At 37.4% G+C, this 13,621-nt stretch overlaps 1 protein-coding gene across 1 annotated transcript; it reads right to left on the minus strand.

The window, feature by feature from the left end:
• Positions 1–1,605: 1,605 nt before the first annotated feature.
• Positions 1,606–6,461, minus strand: LOC145765552 (uncharacterized). The gene is made up of 2 exons (XM_082577388.1): positions 5,180–6,461; positions 1,606–4,594 (listed from the first exon to the last, which is right to left on the minus strand). The coding sequence occupies exons 1-2, from the start codon at positions 6,401–6,403 to the stop codon at positions 3,188–3,190; spliced, it is 2,631 nt and encodes an 876-aa protein (XP_082433514.1). The 5' UTR covers positions 6,404–6,461; the 3' UTR covers positions 1,606–3,187.
• Between the last annotated feature and the right edge of the window lie 7,160 nt (positions 6,462–13,621).

Below are 13,621 nucleotides of genomic sequence, written 5' to 3' on the forward strand. Positions count from 1 at the left end.
TTGTTTCTCTGGGCAAGAAACTTTACGATAATTGCCTCTACCCAGTGATCGATTTCGAGTAATGGGCAGTACCAAATGTAAGTCATAAGTAGAGTAGACAACCGGAAACAGACATTGCCACCTTTTCCCGTTCGTTAACGTACTGGTAGGTTTATATCGATTTTTGTAGTTAGTATCTTTTTCGTCCCAGACGCGTTAATGACGAAAAATAAAATGATTGATTGATTGCCGTCGGCTGCAGCGTGGGTCAGGAGGTGTATGTCGGAAGGCGTACACCGATGCATAGCGCTCAAGTCCGCTTTCCCGCAAAGCAGGATAAAGATAAACAAACAAACAAACAACTTAAAGGTTAATCACAGCTTACTGTTGTACACTATGCATGAGAGAATGCTTCGATAAAATAGTAACCAGCAGGCCTACAACAGTTAGCACTTTTAAATTCACTGAAGGTGGTCCCATACTCGTTTGCTGAACCTTGAAGGATAAAGATAAGGTTCTCATTTTACCCGGCCTTCGGCACTAACGAGAGTAATGTGACCAGTCCTTTCTCTCGGTCGCATTTCCTTCAGCAACTAGGCTACACCAGTGGTTTTCAAACATTTTTGGACTGGTACACCAAAGCATTTAGATTCTTCCTCGGCATATTAATTTACTACGCCAATGTTGCTCTTAGGCTACCAACTTTAAGCTGGCCTGATGACATGCAGAAGTAATGCCAAAATTTTTACTACCAGTACGCAATTAAATGGTGAGAGTTGGGAACATGGGAAGCATCCGATGATCAGGCGATTTACGAAGTTATTGCCAGCAGTTTTTCACACAAAAACAAATATTCTCCCTTCTGAACTAAATTGACGCTTTGCACTTACGGTTGCAACATTTAAACTACTGTACCAGGCTTTTGTGACACACAGTTTGGTAACCTCGGAACTACACTCACCCACTTTATTATACCCTGGGTATGGTGGGCGTTTTTATTTTCAACAAGCGGCACAAGCTGGGAGTCGAACCAGGATCGCAGGATTGGGTGGTTTTTGTGTGGTAGTTTGTTGTGCTAGAAACTGATCATTCAATTAGGCTTAAATGATTTCAAGTCTAATTGATTAAAAGGCAAATCTTATAAGTTGAGGCAAAAACGAGACAAAGCAATTTGCATCGACACGAAACATTTCAAGACATTAATGTTTTTCGAAGTGATATCGATATTGAAGTTCCTGTTCGTTACTTCTTTTGTTTTACTCTCAATCAATCAGTGGTTTATTTGTCAGTAACAGGAACATTGTACATGTTTAATCAGTGTAGACTGATTTAAGTGGTACCGGTATTACTGTCCATAAACCCACTTGTTTACTTTTTGCAATAGACGAGATTATGTTTCTACTCAGTCCGCTGTAATGAACTTTCTGTTACTCATAATGATATTGCGTTACGTTGGTACTTTTGCTTGATTTTAAATTACTTCTGTTTTTAAATTGTTGTTTTTGTTAGGATCTCACAAAAAACTTTTGAATCACGTGACATCCGCTGAAGGAGTAAGTTATCCTGTATAAAATCTCTTAACTTATCGTTTAAAATTTTTTTACACAACATAAATGTGCTATTTTATTTGGTCCTCCCACTGAAGCAGCAGAAATCAATTTTGTTGTATTTAAATGATATGTAATGACACGAGATCATCAAAATATAAACGCATTACGCAAGTACAGCATATATACGGAAGTACAAAAATATGCCAAAATGTAGATTTACTAGACTTTGCTTGCAGATTTGCAAAAGAACTTGCAGATTTATACCTAGTTTCATGATTTGCAAATACAGCAAGCCATTCTTCACAAAGCTCAACTTTGTAGAATAATACATGTTGTCTTCATTCTACAACGCATTTTTGTTACTCGACAGCTATTTAAATGCTAATACATCTACAATCTACATCGTTGATTCATCACACATTCTCGACGCTTTTCGTATTTATAGAAATATTCTGAATGACAGTGAGAACTTTCCTTGCTTTTTCTGAACAAAAACATTATAATGGATAAAACTGACAGCTAATAAAACTTGAAAATACAATGATTTTCTAATGAAGCAGCGTCATTAAGCTATTAAAACATGCAGGAGAATTGTATTGCTATGTGTTTTAACATAATAAAAAAAATGTTCAAAAAACATAGTTATAATATTACATTGTTCTTACATCTCTACTCAAAAGATCTGAGGTAGGTTTTTCAAACACATAGAAATTTATTGCTTTGACCTAATGAAATACTGTACAACTATTCAAAGCACCACGGAAGCTTGTCACACGGCACGTGTTTAGCATTTACGAGAGAGAACACGGCTGACTGATACCATTTGCATGGCTCTTTTGTAAGGGTCATTGTTGGAATTAAAATATGGGCACTCCCCACTATTTTAAGACAACAACAGCACAATCCAGAGACCAGAGTACTTACAAAAAGCATAAAAAGTGGCAGAGCTTGTCTTTTATAAACTGTTGGAAAAACAACAAAACCATGTAAATTCGGGCATTGCACAATGCACATCCAGTAGCGTAACACGAATGTTCATATATTTTTTCAAATCTCTACTTCAGCAGTTCGATGTTATGCGCACGCCGACAGTTGAACAAAAAAAAACGAAGATATTTAAAGTGTTTGAAGACTTAACAAATAAGAAAATTCAAAATATTTTGTAGTTAAATTTGAAAAGTTGGTTTACATATTCTATCCAAGAATTTGGCTCATACCATTTAAACATCTAAATTAAGGATACGACCAATCTAAAAGATAAGATTTGTAGCCTACGGGTTGTTTTCAGTACATAAGGTAAAATTTCGGTTGCAATCATTCTAAGTTGTAGCAGCAGATAAGCAAATTGTCTAATAGAAAAGTTTCTTTTTTCTCACCCGACCAGTTTCTTCACTGTGAAGGGTAAACAATAAACATCTTTCACCGTTGTTGTGTAACACTTGATAGCTTATTTCACAAGAATGTTGCATTGTTTCGCAATACTGACCACAAGTATCATTATGATAAAGAATGTTGCATCACGCGCTTCCACTACGCTGTAATCCCCACTTCACTATATTGCTATGGAAACCTTGAACCGCACAGACTCGCTGATGAGGTGCTTGTTCATGTGCTTGACTTGATTGTGCAAACAGCATGATGATGATAGCAGATTTGGGTCACTTTGGCACTTCAAAATAGGCTAAAATTGGAGAATGGTCAGACATATGTTCAGTTTCTTTCAATACTTTTGAATCTACGAGATTTAAGCCCCGGTAAAAAATGTGATCTACAATGGCAAAACGATTTTGTAACGTCGATGGTGGGCTTAATTGCCTATCTTGATGGAGAGCACTTTTAAACCCAAGGGTATTGTGGAAAATGTCCAATTGCTGCTCGTTTGGATTCAAGTTAAAATCTCCCATGATAATTGCTGGTAGCGTTTCGTTCCAGTCCTTGACTTGGTCAGCTATGAATTTCATTTGCATGCTTGACACATTTTCAAATGGACTCATATTATTTTCAGTCGCGGTCCAATTCTTGTAAACCGCATGCACGTTTACGACACGAATTTTTTTTCCACCAAAAAAAAAATCAATTTTTGTTGTTGAATAATGGGGTAACCCTTTGGTCTTGATTCCAAGTGGCAAAATCAAAGAATCGTGATGAGTGACAGTAAATTTAGTTAAAATTCCAACTCCTAAACTTGATCTCAAAGGGTTTATTCCTGAATACGATACAATATCTCCACCAAGAAACTCGCTTAAATAACCAAGAATATCTTTACCTCCCCAATATAAAGGAAGGGCGTCTGATTCTTGTAATGCCACAATGTCTGGCTTAATGTGTCGGATTACTCCTCCTAAACATGGCAAGTTATCTCGTCCATTCATATCATGACCAAGCAGAACATTCCAAGACATGACAGAGAAAGCTGAAGAGTCAGTAGGTTTAGTAAAATTCAATACATTTCTGTACGCTTGCTCGTGGGACCATAAACAATGTTGTTGGTAAATAACAGGCCCAATGCTTACTCCGGCCCCTAGAATAACCACACTAAGCAAAGCTAAAATAGCAGGCCGATGACAAAATTGTAAAGTATGTTTTAAAAATGGAAAACGTGAACTTCTTGCTTGAGAAGTTGCTGAAGCAGTTCTGTTATTACAGTGACTTTTTAAATTTCGATTTAGGCCCTCTACAAGCACATGGACAAACAGTGATAAGGAAACAAGGACGAATTGAATAAACAATATAATATCCATTCGTCCTAAAAACATTGAAGTCAATTGTGGATTTATAAAACAAATATACAACACATAAAAGAAAACAAAGGTAACGGCAGCTAAAATCGCCATTACTCCAGGAAAAATGTTTATAACAGTTGATGCATTTTGCAGTGAGTTCGACAATTTTACGATAATATAAATAGCTTGAAAGTTCAGTGATAAGCAGTAAGGCAAAACCGCTGCAAATATACAAGAGCCGATGAAAGGCATAGAAGTAAAAAGTTGACAAGTGTATGCTACAAGTAGCATAACTGTGATCGCACCAACAAAACAGGTTGCTTCAAATTCCTCTCGAAGGGCCTGAAAAATAATCAAATTGTCAATATAATCCAAAGGTTCTCAAACCGTGCGTCGCGACGCCCTGGTGTGTCGTTTCAATTTTTCAAGGGCATCGCACAATGATTCCGTTTCTTATTAAACTCAATCGCGGTAAGAAAATGCTTAGCCTCCAATAAGTGCATTCGAATTCATTATTACGAAACTGTAGTAGCCTACTTGATTGTGATTTAACCATAACAAAGGCTCATGCATAGGCCTAGCACGATCCTAACTTACTTCATGCGAGGCAAATTAAGGTTGGAGGCACAAACAATTAAAATCACTGAGTTTCTATCGCTAGGTGCGTCGTAAATCCAGCAAACTTTTTCTAAAACAAAAGTTCGAAAACCACCTATATGATTAATGCTTAAACCTCATTTTTAGGCAAGAAAACTTTATTCTTCACAAACTATGACTGTAAACGAAAAACAACTAGTCAGAATTAAAACTAGCAAGATTTTGCTTAAACAAAAGTTTTTTGAGGTACCCTATTGTCATCAGCAATTTTTTTTAAAGTTGTTAATAAAGTGCTATAGTAATTAATCTTGCTAGTAATTATGCTTTTACCTTGAGTAACCTTGGTGATTTATCTCGCTTCAACTTTGCGAATAAGAGTTTTTGAGGCTGGAATGACGACACAATCACACTCATTGTGAAAAACAACAGCACCAATAATCCGTGATGCGGATATGGGTTTAATCCTGACCATCGAGAAAGCATACTCGGGGTGCTAAAAATCCATTGGAAAAGTGCTAAGAAAGTTCCCAATGCCATTCCTTCAATAGTGCCACAAACTGTCATTACAACACGTTGAGTGTTTGACATTGAACAAGCTTTATCAGACAAAGTATCCACACAGTGCAACTCACTTGCTGAGTTAGTGTGTTGTTCCACAAAGACACTTTCTTCGGCTGGCTGGTCAATAAAAGTCTCAAAGGGAGGCGCTTCGGGATACGATATAACTAAAACGTTGTTGTTAGGGCACTTTGAATCGTTAAGCTTTGAAAAATAAACTTCTTTAGTGTCTTCAAGACAATCTGAGCTCTTTGTAGTCGATCTAGTGCTATTTCTTGTTCGTCCTTCATCATCCGTAGAACGTGTCTTCGTTGTTGTGATCAAAAATCGTAAAAAAGCAAAGAGAATTACACAAAGCAACAAAGTCAATGGCGCTTCCCAAGTCTCATACAGAACGTTGATAGTTACTGTGCACCAACGCAAAGCCATATTTAACAAAATAGCTATCAAGAATTCCAACCCAGTACAAAGAAAAGGTTGATCTCTTTTTCTTTCTACACACTGACCAATGTTTGATGATATACTCTCTGTGGGATGACGTTTTTGATCTTTTATGTGAGCAGCGCTTGTGGAGTAAGTTACCAAAGGGGTATTAGAGAAGCGGGTTGGATTTGACAACACCCAAACAACTACAAATGGAGAGACGGCAGTCCCACAAGATAACAATCCAGTCCTCACCCAAGCTCTTGCCCCAACCATCTGCATTGATGACACAAGAAGTAGACTTGGTAGAAGAGCACTTAACAGTACAATAAAAATCGGTTTCAGTTGAATACATCGAAGGGGTTTCCAACAAAGCAAAAACGGTGGTAAACAAATAGATGAGAGAAAAATAGCTCCTGCTCTCATTGAGAAACCTGAGGTCATAGGATCGGTAAAGTGCCACCATGCAGCTTCGGAAAAAGACAAAATAACTGACCAGATTGAAAGATAGATTGCTACTTTTTCAAACACATTCAACATCTCGATCATTATGTTTGCTTGTGATGATTTCATTGTGCAACATGTAATTAAAATTACATCTGTTTAAAAAAGTATATTCTGTATCCTTTAGCCTACCTGTAAACAAAACAAACACACTTTATAGGTATTCAGGCGCGAATCTAAGAGTTTTTTTCGGGGGGGGCCAGAAAATTTGAAAATCAATTAAAAAGAAAGAAAAAGCTAAACAGATATGAACAATGATACTACGACATATACGATATGCTAGAAAATAGACATTAAAACAACCATTTTCATCAATTGTGATGCCGAGGGACTAATATCAGCTGTTTAGAAGCATATCAAACCATTTGATGCGGAAACATACAATTTTTTACAAAATTTTGGGGGGGCCCCCTGGGCCCCCCATAAATCCGCGCCTGCTGGTATGTATAGCTTGTGCTAGCTACAGACTCAGATATAGCCTACATTTCTAACGTCGAAAGAATATTCGCTTCATATTCAAACAGTTCACCTTCTTTATCACCAGGGTGGTAGGTAAATTAAAATCACATATTGTAACGATGATATTTGTTTTTTATGCTGAATATTTTTCCAAAAATGATAAGGTATATACAGTACAAAATTTATAAGCAACGCTTTTCGGTATATTTTAGTTATGTTGACACCGTTATAATCCATATTTCCGCAAGAAAATGTCAAATATTTCTTTTTGGCTGAAACATAGATTAAATCTGTATTGTGTAAATTTGAATTGATTACGGAAACTTTCAGATCGCTTCTCGCAAGAAGACCTTCGTACCTGCCTCAGGCATACTTTTAAAATGTTTTACGTAAACTAAGTATCTACCGCGTATTCGCGGTCGACCTGATGCAATATCGGGGTTCCTTTCTCTTACATTGTAGGCAATCACTGGCCCAGTGCCCGTGATAAAACATAGGAGTTAACTCCAGAACATGTCTAAAAGGCTGTTTTGCAGAAATTGCCTTTATGTCCCAGAATCTTTTAACAAGTTTACTTATTGTCACACTTCAATTAATTTATAAGACTCTTAAACTGGATCACACACGCGGTTGCACACGAATGGCTTAATCCCTTATGGTAGGCTACGCTAAATTCCAGAATAAAGCCCGGAAAGTGGCTGGGATTGCAAAAGAAAAATAATTTCACAAACGATGGCACTGAAACGACCATGTGGTTTGGACGCACGCAAATAAATTGACTTTTTTTCAACTTATTTTAGTGCAAGGGTCTCAAACTCAGATTGCACTGAGGGCCAATGAAGACTTGTAAATTAACCCGAGGGCCGTAATCCACAATAAGAAGTCAATAAACAAAATAACACCGTTAACATGTAATAAAAAAGGTAGTAAGAACCAGGGCTTTGGAGCAGGCGTAAATGTTAAGTGGCTCCAGCTCCGGAGCTTATTGATACCACTGCTCCAGCTCCAGGCTCCGAAAAGTGCTTTCATTAAAATAATGACGACATATCAATTTAATTTCTAAAGCTTAAAATTGCCTGCAGGCAACTGTTACTAAAAAATGGCACAACTTTATGAAATTTAAGGTACTTTCATCAAAATGTCATGCAGAACTGCGTTTCGAAACATATTCGTTAATTCGACATCTGATTACGCAAATAATTTCTTAATTTTGTGAAGGGTTGCTGTTAAATTATGAGAATTCAGCCAATAGTAGTAGCATCATGAAATACATCGGAGCCAGAGCTATTTTCATACAACTGGCTCCCAGTCCCAGCTCCAGTTGAATTTTACGTAGAGCTCCGGGCAGGGCCTCTGAGAGAAATTTTCACCAAGGGTACGAAGAGTCATTCCGGGCCCCCCTCTCACTCCGAGCCCCCTTTGTCTTGGGCAAAACGCGTGATGTTTGCTTAGGCGTATTGCACAACATTTTAATGCAGAATTGGACATCTGTGCGCAATAATAGCATCAGGCTGCAATAAAACTATTATTTAGTGTTGTGCATATCATGTGATCTGTCCCTCGCCAATTTGTGTACGCTATCCTACATTGAATTTGTGTGTCAGTTGTTGACGGTGCTGTTAAGAGGTGTCGCTTGTACAACTTTAATGTAAAATTTCCAAATTCATTTATTTATTTCTCTTAGATGTAGCCTATAATTATTCCTAATGAGGACACTATGTTGTGTCGAAAACGTTGGATTTAGTAGTTTTTTCTTGTTTTTTTTGTGTGTGTTTAATAAAAAATATTAAATCCGCTAACGTTACTGAGTGGTATAGCCTATGTATCTAGTACAACAAGTCAAGCTTTCTATACCAAGGCTCAAACATAACATCTTGTTAAAACATAATCAAATTAAGCATCTGACCAATAACCTTTCTTGATTAACTTTTGCATTCACCTCATGCCCAGCAGAGGTGAACGAAGTCACTTTTTTTTACTCCGGCTCAAACTCCGAAATTCATTTTAAAGTGAAATAAGCGTGAAACTACTTTTTTCAAGTAATTTTTAAAAAACACAAAAAAGCCCAAAAACACCGGGGCTTTTTAAAAAAATGAGTGAATAAAAAATAACAGTTAACCTCTCAAGTAGCCTACATGTAGCTCCACACAAAGTGAAATTTACATGCCTTTTCACTCTTTTTTATTTCTTTAAAAATAATGTCTAAAAAGATATTATTGACCCAAAAGAATGTCTAAAAAGGCATTATAAAAAGTAAATACGGACATGTTAGCACAAATTTCTTAGCACAAATTCTCTCAAAAAAATCACACCTTCTAATAGGCTGTAAAATTACGTTTCGCTGAAGTTAAAACTAAAATCCAGTCTCATTGTCTCACAACAATCACTCAAGTTTCAAATCATCATCTCAAGCAACGCTTCAAGACAACTTTCCACTTTCACTTTACTACGCTGAAGAGATCGGAAGATCGAAACACTGGCCTTTGTCCGTAGTTACTTTTCATAATGTCTTTTTAAACATTCTTTTTGGGTCAATAATGTCTTTTTAGACATTACTTTTAAAGAAATGAAAAAGAGTCAAAAGGCATGGAAATTTCACTCTGTGTCGAGCTACATGTACTTGAGAGGTTAACTGTTATTTTTTATTCACTCGTTGATTCATTCATATCAGTTTGTATCCTCTGTGGATTCTTCTCTAGTATCATGGGCCAATCAAATAGATGTTTGCTGGTACACCCCTTCATTTTCTTTGAATTTTTTATCTAGGTTTTTCTGAACCCTGCTTTTACTACCCTATGCCCCCCCCCTCATTTGAACAGGAGAATAATCAACTTTTAGGCTATCATTTACTTTAGGGTGCTTTCAACAGAACATTTTTGCACATAAAGCATTAGATAACCACTTTGGGCCCCTAATTTGCGCGCAATGCACTCAATTAAGCTTATTTTTCCGGGCCTTTTTGCTACATTACGGGCCCCCCCAGAACTAAAGAACAACAACTTTTATGCTTGAATTTACTCGTTTAGGATGGTTTTAAACCAACATTTTTGCGCGTAAACTATAAAATCACATTTTCGGGCCCCCCAACAATGACAGGCCTGGGCCCTCAAGGGTACGCCGTACCCCCTCTCGTAGACCCTGGCTCCGGGGCTCCGGCTCCAAAGCCCTGGTAAGAACACACCAAGAACCGCAGGAAAAGGTAGTAAAAACAGCACGAACGCAAACGAAACGACGGACCTGGAGAGTAAAAATTTTGCAATCAACCTCCAAAAGCGCGGTAAAAACTAAACCTTTGAAAAGCTGACTTCAGCTAATACCAAGGTTACTATTCATGAAATGGCGCTACAGTAACCAGTAGCCACTATGCTGAAAAGTCGTGTGAAGTTTGATAGGCATTTTCAGATTTTTTGAACAATTTTAGAGTGAATCATATTTTTCTTAATCTACAGAATTTTTTTTACAGTGATAGTTAATTATTTCAAAGTTTAAAAATGCATCGCCGGCCGCACCAACAGTCCTCGCGGACCGCCTGTTTGAGACCCTTGCTTACAACTTAAAACTGAAAATACACTCAGAACGCACCGAATTAAACGCATTTCTTCAACAATTTTGGGGGAAGGTCCCCTAACCCCCCCACTGCTTTTCTCATCTTCAGAAACACATGGCCCCATTTTTACAACTCATCACCTGCCACTACATGCTAGTTGTATTAAGTGTTAAAGCATTATATGGTTCTTACGAAACATTTCCAAAAATGTAGCTTTCATGGCTCTCTGACCTACCGTAACAAGGTTTCCGACAGCTGCTTTAGTCGAACAAGACTGTAACCTCATATTTGCATCATTTTTCTCAACTTTGTTGAGCATCTACTTTTTCAAAATAGTTTGCAAAACGTAAGCTATGCATTCCTGAGCTGCTGTAGTAAACAAGAACTGTAAGAATACAAGTGGTATTACATGATTGGGAATAGGCTGGTCTCCTGGTCATGTGTTAGCCACAGGCAGAAGTTTCTGAAAGTTGAAAGCCGTTGTGCTCTGTCTATCGTTTCTATCACGAAGTCCATTCACCATGGCATCGCACTCACAGCGATGCATAGGCTATTGCTGAAAACCAGCAGCCTAAACTGAACGCACAAGCATCGGCAGCACCATACATTAACTCTGTTTGCTAGACACTTGCATAAACGTTATTCAATTCTACTTACAACATTTTTGCAAATTCCTGTAGGCTATGCAATCTGAATCCGCAAAAATCAGTCATCAATGTAGGCTGGTACAGAAAAGCATAGCCTACAGATTCAAAGTTTTGAATTTGTTTTCCTCAAACCTGCAGAAGTGATTCGTCAAAGCAAGCCATTTTCAGCGTACGAAATGTTTATCTGCAAAAGCATTTGGCCATTCACTTGGGCCACCTCAAGCTTATCCTTTTTCTTACAGCAAATAAACAACAAAAACAGGATGCATTTTGGCGTCTTTAATCTAAGTTGCAAAGTATTTTTGTGTAATATTTAAGCGTAACCCGACGTTCAAACAACGCAACATCAGCATTTTTGTAAGCACACGTGGCACGCTAGTGGTGGGATAAGGTTACACATGCTTACTTGCTGGCAAACAAAATCGACGGAAACCGATCCACATACGAAGTTTGTTCGAGCTTTGGAAGTCGGACCTTTAAACGTAAGGAAAAATCGACTCATCGTGTACATAACATCAAAGCAAATAGTTCTGCTCGTATCGGGCACCCTGATATTGACTACACTGCACAGACTTACACCGAAAACTGCAAACAAGAGTCATTGCACATTAAAGCTTGTTAAGCCGCTGCAGCCAGTAAACACTCTGTAATTTGATGTAAGAACAAAGCGCTTATTGCTGCTGATGAAATGAGTCAACAAAAACATATCTGGTCTATTATATTCAATTAATTTCAATTAAATAAAAAAGCAGCCGATTTATGAACAGATAAATAGCTTCCCACAAATGTTTTATTGCACATTCGTGGTTTTCGAATCGCCAAATGATGCTAAGATTAGTTTCGCTGAAGAAGTACGTAGACTAGTTTGATGTTATGAGTTCGAAGCGAACATTAATCATCACTACCGAGTGTCAAATTATAATCATCGGCGTTTTAGTGAGGTTCGTTATGCACCAAAGAAATAGCGCCACTAAAGACAAGGGTTCAAGTTGCAACAGATGAATCTTTCCGTAACATAAACGACAGAAGTCTACGCGGTAGATCTTGGCGAGCTAGAAGTTATTTACTACAACTATTCTGCTAAAACTGCAAAATTAAATACTCCACTGCAATAACCCAACTCAGGTCCTTTCCGATAGCATAAAAAGCAACAACAGAATCTCAAGTGGTTTCACCAGCTCGAGTATTACATTTCTCCAATCAACTGATGCAAACAAAAAACATAGGCCTACCACACTTTTATATTTTTTGCAATTACATTAAGTTCATCAATCGAATTAGTAGCGGCAAAGTCTGTCGACATATATACGTATAGGATACTCACAAGTCACAACCAAGTACATTACTCAAAGAGCTAACATGAAATATACTAGGCTAATGATGGTGGATAGATGCCAAATTCTTTGATCCATTAATGCAACTCAGTACGCATTAGTGTGAGACTTTTCAGCGAGTCGAGAAATTCCCTTCGATCAATCCATATGACGCTGACACAACATTTGCAGCGTCTGCGGTTTCATGTTTGAAACGTGCTTGAACATACTGTAGACTGGAACAAACATGACCGTTTTATAAGTCGTTTTTTTAAAACCGCATGTGATAAGGGAGTAGCCTACAGGGTTGTTGGTATTTTACCCGACCCAAAAAAACCCGGGTGGGTTTTTTCAATAAAACCCACTTTAAAAAACCCATAAAAAAGCCCAGAGCATCATATTTGTCCAGTTTTTATTGGAAAATTAAAAAATTTTACAAAACAACTACAAGGCACTTACAACAAACTTTAAATTAGGACTTAAGGATGTGATTGTGAAGTAATTTCCAAGAATAAACTGAAAACGCAGTGGATATTGCACAGTACACAAAAATCAAGTAATGTCACTTTGTGTATACTAGGCTACACTAAAACTCATTTATGCAAGAAGGCCTTATAGTTAAATTGGTGAAAGTACTACTCTACTGTAGTCTGTATATATATATGATGTGAAATGCAATTTAGGAGGCTATTTACCAATTACAGATTCTGGATTCTAACGCATGGCTGTTTCAGAGCATTTGCCTAATTGGCCACGCAATCGCTCAATTGCTCATCCATTACTATATATAATATATATATAAATGATAAAAAATATTTAAACATGATGGCATAAATGCTCCTTGCCTTCAAATCTAAACAAATGATGCAATAATGTGATTTCTACCACAGTAGCATCAACTTGGTATAGAAATCAGTGGATGATGCAACATCCAACTTGATCTTGAAACTAATGGATGATGCAACATTCAAGCAACAACAGCCCTAGTGCATTATTTTATTGAGTTATGCAAGCATGTACTGTGAGTGAAAGGCACTTCACTCGTAAAAAGTAGTTTTGAGGTGAAATAAGCATGAATCTATCTTTTTTTGCATCTTTTTTAATAAAACCCAAAAAAACCCGGGTTTTTTTAAAAAAACCCAGGCGGGTTGGGCTTTTTTAAAAAAACCCGGGTTTTTCTCAACCCTGGTAGCCTACCAATTTTTCTTGTTTTGTAGGCTTTGCAACACAAACTAGTGGCAGTAATAAGGAAGCTTTCAACAGCTAGCAAAATTTCTTAAACAAAAATAAGTTAGAATGAACGTATCATGGCATTTGACCA

This window comes from Aplidium turbinatum, chromosome 2, assembly GCF_918807975.1.
Source record: "Aplidium turbinatum chromosome 2, kaAplTurb1.1, whole genome shotgun sequence".
NCBI lineage: Eukaryota > Metazoa > Chordata > Ascidiacea > Aplousobranchia > Polyclinidae > Aplidium > Aplidium turbinatum.